The sequence below is a fragment of the Coturnix japonica genome, unplaced genomic scaffold (assembly GCF_054131305.1).
Source record: "Coturnix japonica strain WE unplaced genomic scaffold, WE-NBRP24 Scf042, whole genome shotgun sequence".
In the NCBI taxonomy this organism is placed as follows: domain Eukaryota; kingdom Metazoa; phylum Chordata; class Aves; order Galliformes; family Phasianidae; genus Coturnix; species Coturnix japonica.
The window spans coordinates 2726699-2750000 of NW_028188945.1; the positions used below are offsets into that span (position 1 = coordinate 2726699).

The 23302-nt window shown below is 46.4% G+C and overlaps 1 protein-coding gene and 1 long non-coding RNA gene across 5 annotated transcripts; both read right to left on the bottom strand.

Moving 5' to 3' along the window:
- Positions 1-1247: 1247 nt before the first annotated feature.
- On the bottom strand, positions 1248-4371 carry LOC146752708 (uncharacterized). 4 transcript variants are annotated; one of them, XM_085531384.1, is made up of 4 exons: positions 4278-4371; positions 3962-4088; positions 3254-3364; positions 1248-3144 (listed from the first exon to the last, which is right to left on the bottom strand). In XM_085531384.1, the coding sequence occupies exons 1-4, from the start codon at positions 4299-4301 to the stop codon at positions 1616-1618; spliced, it is 1791 nt and encodes a 596-aa protein (XP_085387510.1). In that variant the 5' UTR covers positions 4302-4371; the 3' UTR covers positions 1248-1615. The 4 variants fall into 4 exon arrangements, with proteins under 4 accessions (XP_085387510.1, XP_085387509.1, XP_085387508.1 ...); XM_085531383.1 differs by having other exon boundaries at positions 1248-3147; XM_085531382.1 differs by lacking the exon at positions 4278-4371 and having other exon boundaries at positions 3962-4165.
- A 12717-nt stretch (positions 4372-17088) lies between these two features.
- On the bottom strand, positions 17089-19250 carry LOC146752709 (uncharacterized). The gene is made up of 2 exons (XR_014940452.1): positions 19197-19250; positions 17089-18784 (listed from the first exon to the last, which is right to left on the bottom strand). It is a non-coding gene; the product is annotated as an uncharacterized LOC146752709 (long non-coding RNA).
- Positions 19251-23302: the final 4052 nt, after the last annotated feature.

Here is a 23302-nt window from a genome sequence, read left to right on the forward strand (position 1 = left end):
CTTATTAGGGCTGCTGGACTGTGAAAAGACATTGCTGCCCAAATAAAAAATATGGTTGTAAAGGTGCACCATGTGGATGTGCATTTGCCGAAGAGCCGGGCTACTGAAGAACAACAAAACAACCATCAGGTCTATTAAGCTGCCAGAATTGAGGTGGCTCAAGTAGACTTGGACTGGCAGAATAAGGGTGAATTATTTCTAGCTCAATGGGCCCATGAGACCTCGGGCCATCAGGGAAGAGATGTGACATATAAGTGTGCCAGAGACCGAGGGGTGGACTTAACTATGGATGCTATTGCGCAGGTTATTCATGACTGTGAAACATGCCATAATTAAACAAGACAAAAGGATGAAACCTCTCTGAGAGGAAGGACGATGGCAGAAGGTTAAATACGGAGAGCAGTGGCAGGTTGATTATATCACCTTGCAAGATCTCACAATGCTAAGTGTTACGTGATTACCATGGTGAAGGCAACCACTGGGTGGCTTGACACATACACAGTACCCATACTACCACCTGAAACACCATACTGAGTCTAGAGAAGCAAGTCCTGTGGCAACATGGCACCCCAAGAGGAACTGAGTCTGATAATGGGACACATTTCAAACATTCCCTTATAAATACAGTGGGTTTATCAAATTCCCTACCATGCACCAGCTTCTGGTAAAATTGAACGATACAATGGGTTGTAGAAAACTATGCTGAAAGCAATGGATGGTGGAACACTGAAGCACTAGGAGAAGCATTGGTCAGAAGCCACTTGGTTTGTCAATACTAGAGGATTTAATTGTTAATTGTGATGATCCTAGCCAATCCAGCCCCATGCATACTGTAGAGAGAGATAAGATCCCTGTAGTACATGTAAAGAACGTGTTGGGAAAAGCTGTTTGGGTCCTTCCAGCCTCTGGAAAGTGCAAACCTGTCCATGTAGAACTGTTTTTGCCCAGAGACCTGGGTGCACTTGGTGGGTGATGAAGAAAGATGGGGATGTTCAATGTGTACCACAAGGAAATTTGATGTTGGGGGAGTGCAGTCAGTAATTCTTTGGGTATATTTGTATATAGACCTGTGTGTATAATGCATTTTAATTTTTGTTTATTTGTATATATGTATGTCTTTCAAGCATGATGTAGCAATGTAGATAAGGGGTGGAATGTCAAGGTTTGGTAATTTCTTCACTATGTGTATTCCACATCATAACATCACGTGGAGCACAGAGAAGAAGAACTACACATCCCAGAGGACCTCAGTTTCAATTAGACTGTATTATATTGTGTAATCTTGCATCCCGACATCATAGTTAGTAAGGTAAGTCTTCCTCCTTAGATCGTTGCTGCTGCTCTGTTTGTTTCCCTGAGCCAGTTCCCATCTCCCTACCCCTTTTCCCTTCCCATTTTTGGGGGGCGGGGAGCCCAAAGGCCTGCTAGCCCCCCGTCACAGACATAGACTGTTCTAGATAACATTGTGACACTGTCCTGTGTGGATGCTCTAATGCATCTTCAGTTCAGAACTCCCTTTGAAGCTCTTAGCACACTCAGGACACATTAAGGGACTCTTTTCCATGTGCATGCTCTGATGCAGCATCAGCTTAGAACACCTTTTAAAGCTCTTCCCTCACTCAGGACTCTTAGAGGGTTTCTCTCCTGTGTGGATGCGCTGGTGGCGCTTCAAATCAGAACTCCATCTGAAGCTTTTCCCACACTCAGGACATTTAAAGGGTTTGTCTCCCGAGTGGACATTCTGGTGCTTCTTCAATTCAGAGCTGCCTCTGAAGCTCTTCCCACACTCAGGACACGTATAGGGTTTCTCTCCTGTATGGATGCGCTGGTGCCACTTCAAAACAGACTTGCTGATGAAGCTCTTCCCACACTCAGGACACTGAAACGGTTTCACTCCAGTGTGGATGCGCTGGTAGCGCTTCAAAACAGAACAGCTGTTGAAGCTCTTCCCACAATCAGAGCACTTATATGGTCTCACTCCTGTGTGGACGCGATGGTGGTAGCTGAGGCTGCGACTGTTTCTAAAGCTTTTACCACACTCCATGCACTTATACGGTCTCATTCCTGTATGGATACGATGGTGCAGCTTTAATTCATATCTGCGATTGAAGCTCTTCCCACACTCACTGCACTTAAATGGTCTCTCTCCTGTGTGGACACGATGGTGGTAGGTAAGGGCGTAATTGCATTTGAAGCTCTTCCCACACTCAGTGCACTTAAATGGTCTCTCTCCTGTGTGGATGCAATGGTGGTAGGTAAGTTTGGAACTGTCTTTGAAGCTCTTCCCACACTCAAGGCACTTAAATGGTCTCTCTCCTGTGTGGACACGATGGTGGCGCCTCAAATCAGAACTCCTTTTGAAGCTCTTCCCACACTCAGTGCAATTAAATGGTCTCTCTGCTGTGTGGACACGATGGTGGCGCTCCAAATTAGGATGCCTTTTGAACCTCTTCCCACACTCAGTGCACTTAAATGGTCTCTCTCCTGTGTGGACACGATGGTGGTTGGTCAGGTTGGAACTGCTTTTGAAGCTCTTCCCACATTCAAGGCACTTATATTGTCTCTCTCCTCTGTGGACACGTTGGTGTCTTTTGTGTTGAGAACTACCTTTAAAGCTCTTCCCACGCTCAGCGCATTTGTACAGTCTCTCTCTTCTGTGGATACACTGCTGGGAAGTGAGGCTCCCACTGTCCGTGAAATTCTTTCCACAGTCAGAGCACTCGGAGGCTCTCTCTCCTGTGTACATGCACTGCTGGCCAGTTGGATGGACTCTCCATTTCATGCTCTCTGCAGAATCACAGAACTCGTAATGCCTCTTTGCTGAGTGCATGCACTGGTGGTTAGTGATGCTGGAATCTGTTTTAAAGCTTTTCTCACACTCAGCGCACGGATTCTGCTTTTTCATCTGGCACGCATCCTTGCTCCTGGTTTCCTCAGGCTGCTTTGGACCTATGGTGAAGTCCACTGGCTTCCTCAATGTCATTCCCAGACGCTTTCCCAGGGGCTTCTTGATGTGCTCACCCTGACCTTGCTGCAGGCCTTCATGGGCATCCCTTCTGACTTCTTCCACATAGATGCGATCCCACTGTCTATCTGCTACACAACTTCTCTGCAGAACCTCCTTTGTATTTTTGATCCCATCAGCTGCTGGATGACAGAGAAAATGCAGCAATAGCACACGGTGCCCAAAATAAAAACACAGGCAGAGAAGGCTCTTACAGCCCCAACATTCCCCTTCCCTCCATCACCTCACCTGCGATGATGTCTCCTGGCATGGCCTCCGGGCTACGCAAATCTGGGATCCAAGGGTCTTCCCCTCCTTCGAGCAGGGAGATCAGCATGGGCTTGGGGCCTGGAAATGGAGCTTCAGGGAGAGAAACAGGGAACAAGAGAGCATTTCCCTCATTCTGGCACAGTGCCTGTTCAACAGCTCACTCTGTCTCCCTCCCCAAGGAGAAACCACTATTTGGGCCTGTATGACATCGCAGCTACAGCTTCCCTTGGAGCAAAGAATGCTTTGACATCTCTCAACATTATGAAGGGGTATTTTTGCTTTCAAATTAAACTTACAACAGCTTATTTATTTTCTTACAATCTACCAGTGGTCAAGGCATCAAAATGTTGATGGCAATTGCATGGAAAATCCTAAATTCCAAAGCAGAAACCAGGGAGTCATCTGTGAGTTGGAGCTGGTGGCACCATGCAACACACAACACAAGGGCTGGTTTTCTCCCTCCTGGCTGATGCCTGCTTGCCAGCACTGACTCTGCAGCTTTGATCAGAGTGCCGTGCATACTAATCCCTTCTGAAACTCATGCTTCTCAGTATCTCCTTTCTTGCTGGCACTGTGGTGTTAGTCAATATGTAGCTGCATGGCCATTATCCAAGGCCCAGCTTGCAGAGGCTCATTCTGCACAGCCAAAGGTGCCCTAACGAGGAGGAAAGGCAGACAAGCTCTCACCCAGCGAGGCCACGCACTGGTACGTCTCCAGCATCACGTCCCGGTAGAGCGCTCGCTGCGCAGGGTCCAGCAGCGCCCACTCCTCCCTGCTGAAATACACGGCCACCTCCTCAAAGCTCACGGGCTCCTGCAAGCAAAGAAGCACCTTGCTGGGAACAGCCAAGGCCCAGACAAACAGCTCGCACAGGACAGAACCTCCCATCCCAGCCGTTTCTCTGTCCCCAGCACACACATGCTGCGTGAGGGCATCTCCCTCTTCCCCTGCATTCACATCCCTGGCCATTTGGCCTCTCCTGCCTGCTTCCCCAACCCCTACCTCAGCTAGATGTGTTGCAGCCATTTGCTGCTCTCCTGCAGGCTGGGATGATAACAGCTGGAAGGCAGAAGTTGAACTGGAGCCTGCAGGGAGAAGAGAAATGGCAGGGGAGCTGTGAGGGAATGCAGCAGTCCCAGTCCCAGCTCAGCCCTTCTGCAGGGCGCTGCCTGGCCTTGCAGAGGAAGACAATGAGCTGCAGCACAGGAAACAGTCTGGCTCAAAGAGATGAACCGTCACAAAGCTGTCTCAAACTGGGAGGCTGAAACAACTGGTAGCTGACACTTAGTTCAACAGCCGAGACTGAGCCGGGGACTAAAGAGAAAGCAAGGCAAGGAGGCAGCCATCTTACCCCAAATCAGGGAGCAGCCCAAGTGCCCCTCCAGCTCTGCTGCACAGCAGCAGGCTACACTGCAGGACCGCCCTCAAGCAGGGCTGTCTCTGCAGCTCACACCTGCACAGAGATACCTTGCAGCTTGACGTCAAGACTCCTTCTCAAAACAGACTTTCTGTAAGACACCTGTGGTTACTTTGGAGCTTTCTTGTGTTCTCTAAGGTTCAGCCTTAGAGGGACTGTGCAGGTATGATTCCTTCCACACAAACCCTTGAGCACGCTTGGGACTAGGAGAGGATCCAGCCACATCCTAGTGAACAGCGATGCAAGAAACAGAGGCTCTGGTGGAATTTAGAACAAAGGGGGGCTAGAGGGAGATAGTTATATGTAGTTTGTAGGTGGGAAAAGGAATGATCTAGATAGAATAACAAGGAATGGAGACAATGGCTCTGGGAGAGCAGGAAGGATGCAGATAAGAAGTGAGATCTCCCTGAGACACCTGGGGAGGAGAGGATTAGAAGTTTAAATATCAGAAGAGGAGTTGCATCTCCCTGATAAGATGGGCGATAACAAGAGGGGGGTCTGCATGCTAAAGAACTATTGAATATGTATCAGAATTTCGAGAACTCATTGACTATGTATTAGATGTACCTATATCTATGTCACGATTTAACAAATCGGTGTGCAAGTTTGGTTGGAGCTATCCCCCTTGCACCCGGCACTGCACAACACTGGAATAAACATACCTGCTTTATAACCCATCTCTGGATTATAGAGTTTGATTCCGCAATCACTAGCACCTTACCTCTGTGGTCTAAAGACACGAGAAAGAAAGGGGAACTACTCTGAGCCTCGTGACTCGATGGGAGTGCCACCTGTAGGTGTGTGTGTATCCCTACCCTCTATGCAGTAAATAACCAAGTGTATCCAGCCACCTCCAATCCTGTTTGTCACTACTAAATCACTACAGCATATCCCTATTATATCAACAAATATAAGCCTGTTTCTCCCTTAGGAGTGTATATTGTGTTTCGATCCACCTGTGACCAATGGGGAAAGTCTGTAGGTTGGCAAGAAGGGAAACAAACTGACAACAAGAGGCATTAAGTGCATCCCAAACTCTTCTGTGAATGACTGCTTATTGTCTACCTTTGCTGCAGGAATGGGAAAATGGAGTTTTATTGGAGGTCTGAGTGGTGAAGAAAGTTGAGAATATACAACAAGGACAGTCTGTGCCAACTGGGGATCTTTCGACTGACAGCAAGCACGCCTAAAGGGGATGGCTACCCAAGAAAGAGCTGCAGAAATACTGTTAGAAAATGGTATGGCCATCCAACCATCCAGCAGGAGGTGCAGAAAAGCACCTGGTTCATGGAAGAACACTGTGAATGCAGCCCCCAACACACAAACACAGCAAGCCTCAGCGCAGATGGCAGCTGCCAGCAGAGCAGCCTGCTAGAGCACTGCCTCTACAGATCAGTGAGAGGAACACCTGGTGGCAAATGGATTAAATCCTCTGGCAGATGTCTGTACATCCTCTCAGGAGCGGAAGTTGCCTTGGGCTTGCTGAAATCAACCAAGCCCTCATAAAAGGGTTGGGAAAAATACTTTGTGAAGGAAAATGATGTAGTTCTCAAAACCACCTGCAGCTGATGTTACCTAAAAGTGATGAGGGCTCACATTCCTTGTGTAAGGAAGTGCAAAATGGTGAGGAGTCAACTGGATTTTACACACTTTTCAAATAAACAGGATGGCTTACTTAAACACAGAAACAAATCAATAAAACATCCAAAAAACTCCTGAAAAGAGAGAGTATCTGACAGCACTGCAGCCAAACCAGCCTGTGATGGTCACAACCACAACCAGATGATGCTGTGCTGGGAATTTTAACTCAACCAGGAAGGCATCTTATCAAATAGTAGCAGCTCAAAACAGAACAATTAAGGCAATAAACAACCACGTGGTTACAACAGCCTTGTTGAGCCCTTGTTAGAGCACTCCATGATACCTGCATTACATCAATAAATACATTCCTCCCTCTCTCTTCAGCTGAGCACGCAGACTGCGCTCACTGCCAGGGGACGCTCTCAGCAGCGCGTGCCCTTTGCAGAAGGCAGCCTGGGCTGTGCTTTACTGACCTGCTGCTGCTCGGCCGTGTTCTCAGCGCGTGCTCCAGTCAGCCCACAGGCTGCCAGCTTCTCATCGTCTGTTCCAGAGCCCAGTGCCGGAGCTGCTGCAGATGCTGAACGTGCTCAGGACCCGCAGCTGTGCGCTCAAGGCATCTGCAGCTGCCGGGACAGACTCAACAAAAGCCTTGCCAGGGCTTTGCACAGCCCCAGCTGAGCCATCAGGCAAGCGCTCAGCAAACAAAAGGTAAGGCCATTTCAAGGGTCGCTAGAAGCACGTGTTGCCCGCAGGGTTCCCGAAGGGAAGCTGGGAACTGCCGGGGAGGAGAAGCAGGGGGAGTGGAAATTCCCTCTTGGAGGCTTCACATTAAGACACTCCAAAGGAGGCATCGGGGGGTTTAAAGCTTCCATCAATCCACTCGTGCACAGCTGCAGAGCGAGGCCGTCTCGTGTCTCCCATGACCCAGAGGAAGAACTGCAGTCCCAGCTGCGCTGTGTTACAGAGATCCAACCGGGCAGCAGAGCACGCTGACCTCCTCTGCTCCCTTCCTCACTGTCCCAGCTCCCAGCCCGTTCCCGTGCCCCTCGGAGCCCAGCCCGGGCTGCATAAACTGCTGCCCTGGTTGCAGCCCGTCTGGGCCAGCAAACCTGCTGCGCTGAGTGGGAGCTGGAGCCGGGACCAGGGTCCCGCCTGGGGTACGGCAGTGCGGGTTCCGCCCCGTCCGGGGCCGCTCCCCGCTCCTCTCCCGGTGCTGCTGGCAGGGGCAGGAAGCGTGCGCTCCTCTGCACGAGCCACGAAGGGCACCTACCTTGGGTGCGGAGCAGGCTGCTCCCAGCTCTGGTGCAGGTAGCCGGGCTCCTCGGAGTCGCGTAGAGCAGAGGATGCCGAGTGCCCTGAGCCCGGAGCTGGCCGCAGGACGGCCTTGGTGCACCTCCTGCCACCGCGGTGCTGCCCGGATGGCTTCCAGCCAGGCTCTCGCCTCTTCCGCACAGGCTCAGGAAGGCAGGAATTCCCACAACGATCACGCCCAGAGCTCGTTCTCATGGCACATCTGCCCTCGGGGGAGGGCGATGGGAAGGGGTGCGGGGGAGGAGGGTGGGAGGAATGGGGGCTGTGTTTTGTTACGCTAATGAAGCATCGCTTTCTGCCGGCTCTCTTTGCTTCCTTCGGTGGGGACATTCGCACACCCTTGTCATCAGGCATCCCTCCCTTGCTGTCCTGGCGTTCCTGTTACTGCTCTCCCCCACGAGTATGTCCCAGCAAGAGGCAATCTCCGGTACAGCACCAGAGGACATTCTGTGTTGAACAGAACTCTTGCAATGGAACCGAGCTGTGGCTAGGAGCTTTTCCCAGAAGCTGCTGTAAGAATACGACTTTCCCCAGATCCTTGTCTAAGGGTCCTAATAAGTCTTCTGTGCAGCGATACCTTGTGGTTCTGTGTGGGTTTGTGGTCCTTATGGCTGGCCATACCTACCCTTGAGTTGCACCGGGCAGTGTACTTGGGAGTGACCTCACTGGAAGGAAAGCAGTGTGCAAACTGCAGTGGGAAATTGCATTTAGGAAAGCAGGATATTGAGGTTCGTTTTCTGGTGGATATGGGTGCTTCTTACTACCCATAGATGGTTTTGTAACAGTAGTAGATGCTACTGCCCAATGGGAAAAGGTTTCCTTTTTTTGGATTAATTAAACATAAGCTAAGAAAACAAGCAGGAATACAGAAATTCTTGTACCTGCCAGGTTACTCTGGCAAGAAATTGAATAAAACTGGAGCTAAGAGTGCAACGATATTGACTGATTAAAAACTGTAACTCTGGCTTTAACACAAACTGGGCAAAACAATGTTGTACCCCCAGGAGTTACAGCAATCTCAAATATGATACACTTAGTGGTGTGGGCATCAGGGCCAAAAATGAAGCCCTAAATAGAAGTTAAAAGCAAGAGCTTGCCTAGTCAGGGTAAAGCGGTGCCCTTTGAGGCTATGGGACTGTAGGAGGATAAAAGAAATAATAGGTAACTTTTTGGAGTTTGGATTCCAATTTTGATAGCAAGTGCTGTAGTTTGGTACAAGACTTGAGGGCAAGTACTAGAATAGTTGAATGGATACACTCAGTGGTGGCAAATCCGTGCACTTTATTAACCAAGTTAAGGAACGAAAAGATGGAGTTTACCTTCTGGATTTGAGGGATGTCTCTTCTGCCTGGTTTGGCCAAAGGAAGCCCAAGGTGATTTGCCTTTGAATAGGAAAGCCCTGATATGGGGAGAAGAGTCTCAGTTAACCTGGACAGTGTTACCCAGGGTTGTGAGAACAGCTGAATGATGGTCAACTCATGAGCCTGAGATCTGGGATCCTCCATCCTAGGGTGGAACTTTACTGCAGCACGTGGCTGCCACAGCAACAAAAGGACTGTGTACAATAGACTGAGAGTTTGCTGAGTTTCTTGGTTTACAGAAAGCACAAATAACTCAACAGGAAGTGACATATTTGGGATATGAGATTACAGCTGGACTTTGAACCTTAAGGACTGCCAGGAAAAAAGTCATCTGCCAAACCCCTGAGCTGCAAATTGCCAAGGAAGTGAGTAAGGGATGGCCAGGGTGCCTGAGGGCGGTGGCTGCACTGGTACTTGTGGGAATACAAGAAAAGCTGTTCAGAGCAGCAGCTGTGGAGCAAGATAAACAGCATGAGAACCAAGGACACCTCTGCAAGGAGAAGAAGGGTCTCACAGCTCTGATTGGATACGTGCCTGCATGGACAGTTGAAAAGGGTTCTGTAGAATGCTTTGTTGACATGTAAAGGTGGTTGGGAAAGTTGTAAGGGCGGACGGGAAAGTTAGAAAATAACAACTTGTGAAGGTCTATAAGGGATGTGAGAACTTGTAATAAATGATTTGGATCGTTCACATCTGAGTCCGTGCCTCAAACGCTGCAAATGTGGTGCTGATAGGTTGATGGTTGGACTTGTTCTTAGAGGTATTTCCAACCGTAATGATTTTTTTTATTCTATGAGGGTTAAGGACTCCAGGACAGTATCAGTGAATACTTCATTCATGGCTTGAAAGCTGAAGCTTGAAGCTGCTGAGGTTGAATGAGGAAGAGTATGTCCTTTGATCTGAAAAACTGATTGAAAACTGATTTTGAACAGACTTTCTCAACAGGATACTCTTTGGTTGGGACAAATACAGAGGAGTGTATTTGTGATTTTTCTTGCGCAGGGTCAGTGATCAGTGTCTGCACAACAGTTTTAGGAAACAAGAAAAGAGAAACAAAAAAAACTGCACGGGACCTAAGTAAAATGAATTCTTAATGACTGACTGCTAGTGAAACATATTGAGTAGCTTGAAGCTTAAGACAAAGGAGCTAATTGCTTTGTTGTATGTGACTATATGAAGGGTTGCTGTAAAGAAGAATAGTAAACTTGTTATATGGCAAACAGGCTATGAACTAGTGGTTGTATCAGTTAGGAAGATTCGTGTTAGTTACTGCCTTTGAGTAGTAAAGCTTGTAGAGCTTGGGAAGAATAGGTTGGAAAAGCTACAGAATTTTCATCAGTAACAGCTTAGACATATATTGGGGTTAGTCTAGTTATGGATTTTATTGCTGTAAGACATGAGGGACGGGCAAAATGACTTGTTCCTAGTCCCTCCCAGTGCTGTTATTCTGTGCTGCTTGTGTGTTTTCAGAAATCTATGTATTACTTACTATTGTGCCTTTGTTCTTTAGTTGTCATTAGTTGTGGCAAGGGTGACAGCCCTTTCTTCACTCTGTTTCCTTACTGTAGAATTAGGAAATTTACAAAGTGGAAAAACGTGAATAGTCAGGAATATTTTGGAAAGTGTTTCCACTGTTAAACACTTCAGAATTTCTCAGAAATTCTGCTTCCCAGCTGTAAAGAAAAGGCTTGTGCATAATTTCAAAGGGTTGAGAATACTTAATCCTGAAATTGTTTATTGGTTTTTTACTCTGTTTTGGCCTTGTACTTTGTCTCCAGTAGTATGTAGTTGGCACTCAGAAGTAATTTGATTCAGCTTGTCCTTCTGCACTGTTTGCTTTCTGTTCCATTGTGCTGCTTTGCCTGTGGAGTCCTCTAGTCTGAGATCTGTTGTCTCACCTTGCCTGAATTCTGCCTCAACTGAATAGACATAGATTCAAAACCTGTGTTGCATTATTTTCTGGTTTCAGAAGTGTCCAGTCTTTTACTAGACAGACTTTCCTGGTTTTGAGTAACTTGCAAAACTTGAGAGTATTCCTGCCTGCTTCCCAAGAGTCTCTGTTTTTCAGACAAGGTTATGTTAACAAATCCATGAAACCCCAATAGAAATTCCGGACTCTTTGCTGTGTGTCTACTTGCATCTTCTGCTTTCTGCCCTTGTCTTTGTGATGTCTTCATTTTGCACATCCTCTTTATTTGTCTTACCTGAGTAAATGAATCCATCTGTCACAATCTTCTCACCTGGATGTCTGAAAGTTCTCTTCCCGGCAGGGGATTTATTTCACTGTTTACCTCTTAACTTTTGTCCTTCCATTTCCTTCTCTGTTACTTTGGTTTTATTTGCTGCAACGCTTCCTCCTCTTTATTTTCAGGAGTACTTCTAATCTCTTAACATGAACTGCATGTTCCTGTACTTCAGGTTCCCTTCAAAGATTTTTTCCATATCTCTTCTTTGATTTTGATTAATGTTAACTGTTGAGATTTTTCTGGATGTATTCCCAAGACTCAGTCTGAGGTTTAAAATCCATCCAGTAGTACTACTGAATTCAAGTCTCCAATTCAGAATTGCATCGTTTGTAGAGCAGGGCCTTTTTAGAATTGAATTCAGTGGGATGTGAACAGAAGACTCAGGACAGCAGGGTCTCTTTTAGTTGGATAAGGCTTTTGGTTAACTCTTCTCATTCCTGTAGATATGGATATATCTTGTTTCATCTACACGCAAAACTTTGTAGTGTAATCAGTTACATAAAAATACATTCTCTTCCCTTCCTGTGTTTCTGGAAAATGCTCATGAAGATTTCTGTTTGATTGTTTTCAGAGTTGTGGGTTATACTGCTTTCTTTTAATTGGCTTGCTATGACAAATATAAAGCCTGTTCTTTTCAGCCTTTAGTTTACTAGCTATTAACAACAGAATATTTACAGTGAAAAAGATCTAAGGGGATAAACACATTATATTTTAGCACCTCAACATTTGCAAAAAATAAATGGACAAAACCACCTCCCTTCCCACTACAGCACTTATCTGGCAGAACTGGTTGGATTGCTTCTGTTCTCTTAGCTCTTGGGGCTGTTGTTTTGCCACTCATAGAACTGCTTCCCATGAGTTTATGTTGTGTTTGCACTGGAGGGGTTGAGAAGCAGCTGAAACTGTCAGCTTCATTCTTGTCCTGCATCCCACTGAATGTGAGCTGTGTATGAACTCAATAAGCAAATACAATTTTTGGTATTGCATTAAGTTTATTCCTGTGCTGTGCTCTGGTGGTATGTAACTGTTCAGGCTTTGACATTATTAATGGAAGCATGCCTGACTTCAGCATGTGCAAGGCTTAATCATGAGCATCTAACCCATCTTTTAACAATGAGGCAGAGTTCAAGTAGATTTGCAGGTGATCAGTTGTGCCAGACAAAACTGAATTCCTTCTTTGATAGAACAACCAATTCCTTTTTTCCTCCAGACAAAGAGAAGAGATGTAGACCCGTATGTCATACTTCACTTGTGCTCTTGAGGCTGTGCCAGACAGTAAACAGCTAATTCATGTAAAAGAGATGATCGTTGCGAGAGTTGGTGTTTGCTGAAGGAAACAACTGCTTGTGGTTCTTTTTTTTATTTAGGGCAACCACCTCAAAAGCCATAAGCAACAACAAAAATTCCTGCAGGAGTGATTGGAACGAGAAATGTTGGCAATAAGGGGATTTTCCAAGGGCTCAAATTGAGGGCTAGTCTTGCACTGTTTGCAGTAATGACCTTGGCACCAAAAACTCGTTGGGATTTTCTTATGAGAATTTGTGGTGTGTTGTCAGTAGGTGACAACTGAGGAAACGCATGTGCAGCAGAACACATGCGTTTGGGACATGGTACAGATACAGAAAAACCAGTGAGACTGGGCATGTCAAGGCCAATAACAACCCTCCTGGGAGACAGTAGAAATCCTTACTGTTGCAGCATGGATAACTGGAGAGAAGTGAACATGAGAGTGGAAGATGTATAGGGAAAGATATTCTGTGGAGAATAAGCTGCAATTAAGGCATTGTACAATGTTCTTCCAGCTGGAATATTACTTGCAGTTCTGGCTACTATATTCAAGAAACATTGATTGAAGCTGCTTGGAATTCAATGAAGGGAATATTATGGGAATAAAGAGCCTGTTATGGAAGGACAGTAGAGAAGTTTTTCAGTCTGTGGATAAGAACTAATGGCTGGATAAAATAAATGTAAATGAATGGAAAAGCTCTTGCCTCTTAAGGTGGGATCCTGGAAGAGACTCTGTGGTCATTTGTCCAGTGTGTTTTCCCCCAACTCTTTCTGTACAGGGAGTGATATTGTTTAAACCTACCTTTATAAATGAATCAGTTGGGTATCTTACATGAGTTATTGCCTTTGTTTATAAACAGTATTGGACAGTATTGATTTATGTAATTGGAAATGAAAAATCATCGTTATGAAGATTTGGTTTGGGACCTGAGCAAGGTCAGTTGAGCTCCCAACACGCTGTGGAAGAAAACTTGTTTTTATTCTTGTGAATTATTTTTTTAATCTCTAATGTTGTTCTGGAAACACTGTTACATCCCTAAAAGGCAGCAGCATATTTAAATTATCCCAGTAATGAATAATAATATACAGTAATGAATAATAATAGTTTCATTATAAGTGTTAAAATTTTCACTGATAGTTTAAAAAAAGGAAATGCTATTTATCAGATGTCAAAAACAGGATAATTTACCAAATGCAGAAATTTAGGATTTAGTGAAATTAATTCAGAATATTGGTGGCCTGTATTTGACTCCTGCATAGTTTGCAAGGTTCTTGCACATAAAACCTAGTTTTGTGGTATTTTTGCTTCTAATTCTACCCTCTTGTTAGCAATTTGTGGGTCAGGCTGGGTCACATCACACTTCATTTCAGTTTTCAGTTCCTTCTTACTTCATCTACTTTTATTCCTCCATCATACAGGTAGTTAGGGCAGTCGATATATGAATCATTGTGGAGATGACTGTTCCTGTAACATTTGAAAGAAAAAATTGTTTTTTGATCAAGCGTTCCCAGTAAAAGATAAATAATTCTATGTGAACCAAAAAACTCTGAGTAACTAGTGAAATAAGTTGACCTTTTTCTTTCCAGTTTTGCAGGTAGGAAGACAAACCTGATGAGCTGAATGAGTTTTCTGTTTAGCTGCTGTGTCTGAAATAAAACTAGTTCATAGACTGCATGCAATTTCAGTTATTCATTGGTGGGGTATTTCTTGTTTTGCTTGTAGTTGCCTTGTGGTCACCAGTGTGAAGAGATTTGCCATTCAGGTGATTGTCCTCTGAACTGCACCCAGAAGGTTAAACTCAAGTGTCCTTGTAAGTGACTGAAAAAGGTAAGTTTTGAAGTTGCAGTTCTGAGAGTGACACATTTTCTTTGTATGTTCCTAGGCTTGTGTACATGGATTGTCTCTGGTCAAGACTGGAATAGAATCAGTTACTTGAGCAGAGCAGCAAGAGCAGCTGAAAGTCTGGGTGGAACAATCAAAATATTCACTAAGGAACATAAAATTCATTGTAGAAAATGTTAGCTCCCAGATTTGCAATACCTTTCTCTTCAAGCACACTTCAATTTTTGTAGTTCCATTAGGAAAATAATCAGATGATCTGGAGTGATTTAAGAAGTCAAAGCACATTTTCCTCATTAGGAACTGAGAAGTTTATAATTACATAAATTGGAACAGTCACAGATGTTTTGAATTCCTAATTGATGGTTGTCTGAGGCCCTTAAAGCAAACAGAGGCATCAGCATCCTTAGCTTTCAGCAGAGATAAAGGACAAAGCTTATAGCTATCAAGTATGATGAGGGGAAAACCAGAGGCTGCTGTGACCTCTTGACAAGTGTTAACTTAATGAAAAATTCACTATCTGGCTTGAACAAAGCATGCTTAAATTATTTTCAAGACCCGGTTAACTTCTGAGCTTTCCACACAGATGCAGTTTCCCCAGAGTTCTTAGCTTCTCCAAGAAATGTCTTCAGAAATCTCAGATCTTGCAGGGCGCATGTTCAAGAGAAAGGATGGTAATGCCCAGAGTACGTGCTTCAAATTGAGCAGTCTCTGCTTATAAATAACTAGCTTTTCTTTATTTGTAAGTTGAAATGTTGACTTCTGCTGAGGATAAATTATTTTGTTGTGACTAAGTGCTCTTACTAATTTCAGTTTTTCTTACTCTACTGTGTTCAGTAAAATCAATAATATCATTGGTTGCGTGTATACTTCTGCTTCTTGTTCCTTAAGATATAGGTTTACAGTTGGACTTGATGATCTTTGAGGTCTTGTTTCTTATGCCAGACTTAATTGAATAAGGAAGATGGGTATTTCCATGATAGCTCTGTTACATCTAGTTGTTGCTGTCCCTAATTTTCATACTGTTTTTGGAAAACTGAAATGTGTTATCATCTTCTGCTGAGTTCTGACGCTGTATAGCTATTTCAGACCAGTTCAGATTTTATTGTCCCAGAGTGCCGGGATGTCTTCAGTGATTATGTGGATGTCCAACTGAAATGTGGTAGCAAGAAGCAATGAAATTAATGTTTAGGATGCTCACTTTTCACTTTTACAGTGGCCTGAAATGGAACATTCCAGATCTGCTATTCTGAAAGTTTTATGGTCCTTAAATATGATGACGGTTACTTTCCCCCCCACCCCCCTCAATCTTGTAAATTTGATTTTAATAAGGTGGAAAGGTTGTTATGAGTTAATTATATAATTAATAAAAATTAATTCTTATATGATGACAGCCCACTTATTTAAATAGCCACGAAGTGATCCTTCTGATTCCTAGTGAAATGGTGTTTCCCTTCAGAAAGAGAAGAAAACACTATCCCCACCTTAAATATCATCTCACTGTTTCCAGGTCAAGCCCCCAATCCATGCTCTCTTTTGTACAGAGAGCTACAGTGTAGAGGGTAAATGATGGTAGAACCAATAAGCCACTGATAATTGGACTGTGTATTAGTTGCAGCTAATCTGACTGCAGAAATATGACTCGTTTCTGTAGTGTGAAAGATGTCTTTTAACGTTTGCTTTATGCATCTGCCCTTGCCTGAGACCGTAATTAGGGTATCTTTGATTCCAGAAGGTCCTTATGCATATTTGCTTGGAGCTGCATGCTTACAGCAGATAGTGTACTTCTTTCTTAGCTTGGATAGGATAGTGTACCTGTATATTTAGTCTTTTGTGCCTGCAGCCTGCGATCTTGAAGATAAGGAGAAACAGAATTGAGTACCTAATATTTGCAGTTGAATTCTCCTCTACCAGTCTTCTGTCTGTGTATACTACTGGTGAAGTTGGGAGTTGACAGGACACGTATTCCAAGCTGCTCTGTAAATATGCCTCATCTGAACCATCACAATTAATATCAAATGTAGGAGCTCATAATTTGAGTGCAAAACAGGAGGATTTTTTCTTCCTTTTCTGGTGTTGAAGTTAACTGTTGCATCATGAGGCTATGCATGTAAACATGCAAGGTCGTATAAACCACTTGAATTTGTAACCCACAACTTGTAGTGGACCATATTCTTAACCATCTAGGCAGGTGGTTTATCTTAGCATGCTGGAATTGCTCTGAAGAAGTTAGTTTTTGGATTTTGCTGTATGCTATGAAAATTGTTCTGCATATTGTCAGAAAGCATGAAAACCAGAATAGCTTCTGGCTATGTTACTGTGCTTTCCTGACAAAATTCTTCATATGCTAGTAGTATAGATTATAAGATTATAACTTTCTCTCTGTGCTGGTATTCTGTTTTGGTTTTGTTGGTGGTTTTTTTTTGTTTTTTTTTTTCTGTTGTTCTTGTTTGTTTGTTTGTTTGTTTGTTTGTTTTGGCCTTCAATGTAAGAGGGAAGAAGGAGAAGGAAGTAGGGGAGATCTTCCCATGACCAGACCTTGCCCTGTAGTTTCAGCCAGTTTAGAGAATTGATACGAAGTTTCAGAAGAGTTACTTATTAGTTACTTTGCATGGTATCTTTTGTAACAGTTCACAAGGTTATATTGCTTTGTCTTAAATAAATAAGTGAAAAAAAAGACAAGAAAAATTAAACTGAACCATTTGATTTATCCTTGTTTCAGTTTAGCTTATCAGAAAGAAGGAAAATAGAAAAGGATGCTTGAATACAGTTACAGTTTCAAATAATATTTATTTATTAGCTTCATTCTGTAAATATACCGAATAAAATTGTTTTACAATTTTCCCAACAAAATGAACGTTATAATTAAATTTTTATATAGGGAAATGAATTACAAACAATTCAATTTATACTTAACAGGAAGTACAGTGCAGCAAGATACAAGAAGGCCAAGTTTCACTGGAGTGTGATGTGTTATGCAAGGAAATGAAACGGAAGGCGTCTGAGGTGGTGTATCCATTTTAGTTATGTTATCTTCATTGCCTTGAGAAAAGTTGGAAAAAACAGGCAGATCGTTATTTTTTCAAGACAGTAATAGCAAGAAATGCAGTGTAACTCAGCGTACAGTTTAATTGCACATTTAATTTTTGGACTATTGAATCTGGCTTATTGCTGAGAATTGCACTACTTGTAGATAGTGTCAACTCACTTGATGAAACACTATGTTAAGGTAATGCTCTATTACCTCTTTATTTTTAATGTACATTGGAACTGGAGATTTCCTCTTCAGCCAAGAAGTGCTAATCAATGATAATAAAATCATTACTGCTAGTGAGAGCTATAGAAGCACAACTTGCATTGACAGTTTCCATTACGACAAGAGCAGTCGAACAATATGAGTATGCATTATCCAATATGTCATTTGGTACAAAAGTGGAGATTTCCTTTTGCTCTAGCAGTCAGGGCATATTTAGTTACTTGGAATGAAGTGTGTGAGTGTAAATTACATACATATATAAGGATTTACCCATCAGTGTACAGTGTGCTGAATTGAGGATTGAGTTACTGAAAGCTTAGAGAGTGACTTTATTAAGGAATTTTCCCTGGTATTAATGAATATATATATTTATATTTTCCCCAGGTTTTATATTTGTCATTTGAATTTTCCAGTTAGTCAGAAGTTTAGTTTTATAACATGGTAGCATCTCTTATGTTCCGTGTTTTTCAAACATGAATTGATAGAGGTTTTTCACAGAATGTTTTAGAATCTGAGTAAGCTCACAGCTCACTTGGTGAAGGTTTTGCTCGCTTTTCTGAGAACTGTTCTATAAATTATGGCTCAGTAAGATAATAGTTTTACCTGCTTTTACAACAGTTACTTATCACTTTGTATGTCTGGACAGATAAAAGAGGCAGAAGCCAAAGCTGTTATTGAAGAGGAGAAACGAAGACAACAGGTATCAAACTTAATTCTTCTTCCCCCCCAACCTCGTTGTGTTAATAAATCACTTGACGCACGTGCAGCCCAATCTGTATACTTTGTACAGTGTTTTTCCCAGTTACTGCTTTCAGCTGTTATGTTGTCTTTAGGTATGTGCCATGAGTGATCTACAGTGGTTAAAAGCAAGTATATTTTCTCTTAACAGTTCTCACATCTGTGGGCAAAATGGTAATCATTTGATGTCGCATTAGAATAACTGTATAATGTATACATATATTTAAATACAAAATACTTCTGATTTTTATCCATCATTTTATAATTCCTTAAATTCACAGAATTACTAAGTAGCCTCTGTAAGGTTGAATTACTGAGTGAAACTTCTTACTTACTCCCCTTCGTGAGAGTGAAGAAACCTAAATTGGTCTCTGTCCTTCAAGGTCTGGTGGGAGTGGGGAATTTTTTTGTAATTGCTGGCTCTGGTGAATGTGTGTTGTCAGCACTGTAATCCAAGAAGCTTCTGTGCCAGCTGCGTGGAAATACTATCACTAATCTTGTTTCAGAAATTAACCGTAAGCTTGGTTGCTGGTGACAGCTAACTCAGGTTTATCATCTGGGCGCTGCAGCCTCAATGCACTCCTTCCAACAGGCTTGTATGCCTGTGACAGAGCACAGACCCCCCCGGTTGTACACCCCCCATCGGACCCCCCCCCCACATTAGATCCCCCCCCCATTGTATCCCCCCCCCCATTAAATCCCCCGCCCTCCATTGGATCCCCCCGTTGTACCCCCCCCCCTCCCCCACTGAACCCCCCCCATCGGACCCCCACCCCATTAGATCCCCCCCATTGGACCCCCCCCGGTCTATCCCCCCCCTATTGGACCCCGCCGTTCGATCCCCCCCCATCGGACCCCCCCGGTCCCGGTCTGTCCCCACTCACCGCTTCCTCCTACAGGGCTGCCAACACCTCCGCACTTTACGGCGACGCTGTCGCAAAAGCGCCGCACCCCGCTGCGCTTTACGGCGCGCCGCGAACTGCAACTCCCAGTGTCCCCCGCGCTGCGCCGCGTTACGTCTCTCCGGGGACTGCAACTCCCAGCGTCCCACGCGCGGCGCAGGCGCAGAGCGCGCGGTGTGAAAAAGGCGGGAAGGCGTCGGGCGGGAGCTGAGGTGAAGCAGAATGGCGGCGGGGCCGGGAAGGGCCTTGGGGCGGGATGGGCGCCATTGGGCTTCGTTATAGCGGGATAACGGTGTTATTCTGGGACGTGGAGTGAGAGAGACCGGGCGGTCAGGGGGGATTTGAGGGGAAATAGTGAGGAAATAATGCTCAATGGGCGTGTGTTCCCCTCAGGTGAGCGGCACCATGGGCAAAAGGAGGAGCAGCCAGGTGACAGGTAATGACTTAAAATGGCCAAAAAATGGCCTTAAAATGGTCTCAAAATGTCCTCCAATGGGCCTCCAAGCGGTCTCAAAATGGCCACCAAATGGCCTCCAAGCAGCCGCAAAATGGCCTCAAAATGGCCACCAAATGGTCACAAAATGGTTTCCAAAGGGCCTCAAAATGGCCACAAAATGGCATCCAAGCAGCTGTTGTTCCTCTTGCAGGTGTTGACCACCATGATGGCCCCAATGTCAAAGTCAGGGCAGGACTGAGGGGAGACAACAAGGGGGGGGACGACTATAGTGGGGACAACAATATGGTGGACAGCAAGGGGGGGGACATCAATGGAGGGGGCACAAATGGAGGGGACACCAATATGGGGGACACCAATATGGGGGACACCAATATGGTGGGCAGCAATATGGTGGACAGCAATATGGAGGACACTAATGGGGGGGACACTAATATGGGGGACAGCAAGGGGGGGGACATCAATGGAGGGTACACTAATAGAGGGGACACCAATGAGGGGGGAAACAATGGAGGGGACACCAATATGGCGGACAGCAAGGGGGGGGACATGATTGGATGGGGCACCAATGGGGAGGACAACAATAGAGGGGACACCAAGGGGGGGGACACCAATATGGCAAACACCAATATGGCGGACACCAATATGGTGGACACCAATGGAGGGGACAAAAATGGAAGGGACAGGGACACCAAGGGGAGGGACAGCAAGGGAGGGGACACCAGTATGGTGGACACCAATATGGCAGACACTAATGGAGTGGATACCAAGGGGGAGGACATCAATAGAGGGGACACCAAGGGGGGGATACTAATATGGGGGGCACCGAGGAAGAGGAAACCAATGGAGGGGGCAGCAATATGGGGGACACCAATGAGGGGGACATCAATGGAGGGGACATCAAGGAGAGGGACAGAAATGGGGGGGACACCAATAGAGGGGGCAGCAATGAGGGGTATGTAAGTGGAGGGGACACAAATATGGGGGACACCAAGGGGGGGGACAGCAATGGGGGAGACATAAATGGGGGGGACACCAATATGGAGGACATCAGTATGGGGGCCATGATTGGAGGCGATGCTCTGGACAATGGCGGAGGGATGGACTCAGTGCATGGAGATGGAACAGAGAGGTAATGGGAGGAAATGGGAGGGTGGGGGACAGAGGGGGGGCTGGAGGTGGAAATGGGGGCAGAAATGGGGCTTGGGGGTAGGAATGGGGCCTGGGGCCAGCAATGGGTCCTGGTGCCCCCCAGCTGATGGGGTTTGGGGGCTGTTTGGTTCCCAGCCGCTCTGATAACGGAGGCCCAGCAGCCACCCCACAGCTCAGCGTGATGGAGGAGCTCAGCCCCACAGCGGCCCCATTGGCACAGGTAGGACAGGGCCTCTGCCCCCCCAGCGTCACCCCACAGCTCCCCATGGCTATGGGGCAGGGAGCACACAGGTTATGGGGGGGGTTTGTTCCAGGATGGGATGGATGGCTGCGAGCAGCAGGAGGACCAGAACAGCCCTGATATGGGGGACCTACAGCCCCATAGCACCCCACAGCCCCATAGTGACACCGATGGGGGCACAGAATGCATTGAGGCCACCAAAGAGCCATTGGAGGGGGAGTGGGCAGCCAAAGTGGAGCCCACTGTGGGGCAGAGCATGAGGAGCGCTATGGGGCTGGCACTGTGGGGCTGCCCCACATCTCAGCACCAGAGCACAGTGGGGTGCCAGGGGGGGACACCGAGCTGCTGCAGGTAATGCCAGAGTACTATGAGAACCCATAGGGAACAGCCCCATAGCGCCCCACTGCACCCCACATTGTCCCACTTCACCCCATAGAGCTCCAGTTCACCCCAGTTTACCCCCCATTCCACTCTAGATTGCCCCAATTTACCCCAGTTCACCCCAAATCACTCCAACTTACCCCAGTTCACCCCAGTTCTCCGCCATTCACCCCCAAATCACCCAAATTCATCCCAGTCCCCCCTCAGGTCACTCTCATATCCCCCAGTCCCCCTCAATTTGCCCCCATTCACCCCAAATCATCTCAGTTCCCCCCCCAAGTCACCCTCAGATCCCCCCAGTTCACCCCATTTCATCCCAGTTCCCCCCAGTTCAGCCCTTGGTGCCCCAGTTCACCCCAGTTCCCCCCCATTCACCCCCAATCCCTCCCAATTCACCCCAGTCCACCCCCAAGTCACCCTCAGTTCCCCCAATCCCCCCCAATTTGTCCCCATTCACCCCAGTTCATCCCAGTTCCCTCCCGTCACTCTCAGACCCCCCCAATCCCCCCAATTCTCCCCCATTCACCCCAAATCACCCCAGTCCCCCCCCAAGTCACTCTCATATCCCCCAATCCCCCCCCATTCACCCCCATTCACCCCAGTTCATCCCAGTTCCCCCCAGTTCATCCCCTGTTGCCCCAGTTGCCCCCATTTCACCCCATTTCCCCCCCAGCCCCCCACCCCCTCCCAGCCTGCAGCCCCTCTGTGCCCTGTGGATGCCGATGGGGACCCGGCCTCACCCAGCTGCACCCCCAGGTCGGACCCCCCTCCCCCCACCAGAACCCAGAGCTCATTTTGGGCTTAAAAAGCCCCGGATTGGTGCTATTTTCACCCCCTTTGACCCCCAGGAATGAGGTGGCACCAAGTGAGAATGCATCTGCGGTGCTGGGGGGGCTGATCCTCGAGCTGTCCAACCTCAAGTGAGTGCTGGGGGGGGGGTTAGGGTTAGGGTCCCATTGGCACTTATGGGGTCTCACTGTCCCCTATGGGGTCTCACTGTCCCCTGTGGGGTCTCATTATCCCCTATGGGCTCTCATTATCCCCTATGGGGTCTCATTGGTCTCTATGGGGTCTCACTGTCCTCTATGGGGTCTCATTGTCCCTGCAGCCGCCGTGTGATGAGCGCCCATCGTGCCCTATAGGGGTCTCACTATCCCCTATGGGGTCTCACTGTCCCTTATGGGGACTCTCATTGCCCCCTATGGGGTCTCATTGGTCTCTGTGGGGTCTCATTGTTCCCTATGGGGTCTCATTGGTCTCTATGGGGTCTCATTATCCCCTATGGGGTCCCATTATCCTACAGCCGCCGTGTGATGAGCGCCCATCGTGCCCTGGAGTCGCTGCTGCGGCTGCGTCGTGAGCGGAGCCAGGGGGTGAACAACAGCAGGAGGAGGAGGAGGAGGAAGATGGAGGGGGACGAGCCAGGATGAAGCTGCAGCTGTGAGTGGGGCTTTATTGGGGGAAAAAAGCCCATAATGGTGCAATAAACACACGAGTGTGAGCAGGGCTGGAACAACACAACTACACAATAACACAACAACACAACAGGGAACAGCTGCTGAGCTCTGCTCCTGGTGCAGAGTGGGGGTGTAAAGCTGATGGTGCACAAGTGATGGTGCAAAGTGGTGGTGCACAACTGAAGGTGCAAAGGGATGCTGCAAAGTGATGGTGCACAAGTGATGGTGTACAAATGGTGGTACAAAGTAGTGGTGCAAAGTGATGGTGCAAAGGTATGGTGCACAAGTGATGATGCACAACTGAAGGTGTAAAGTGATGGTGTAAAGATGATGGTGCACGAGCGGTGGTGCAAAGCTGATGGTGTACAAATGATGGTGCACAAGTGATAGTGCACTAATGATG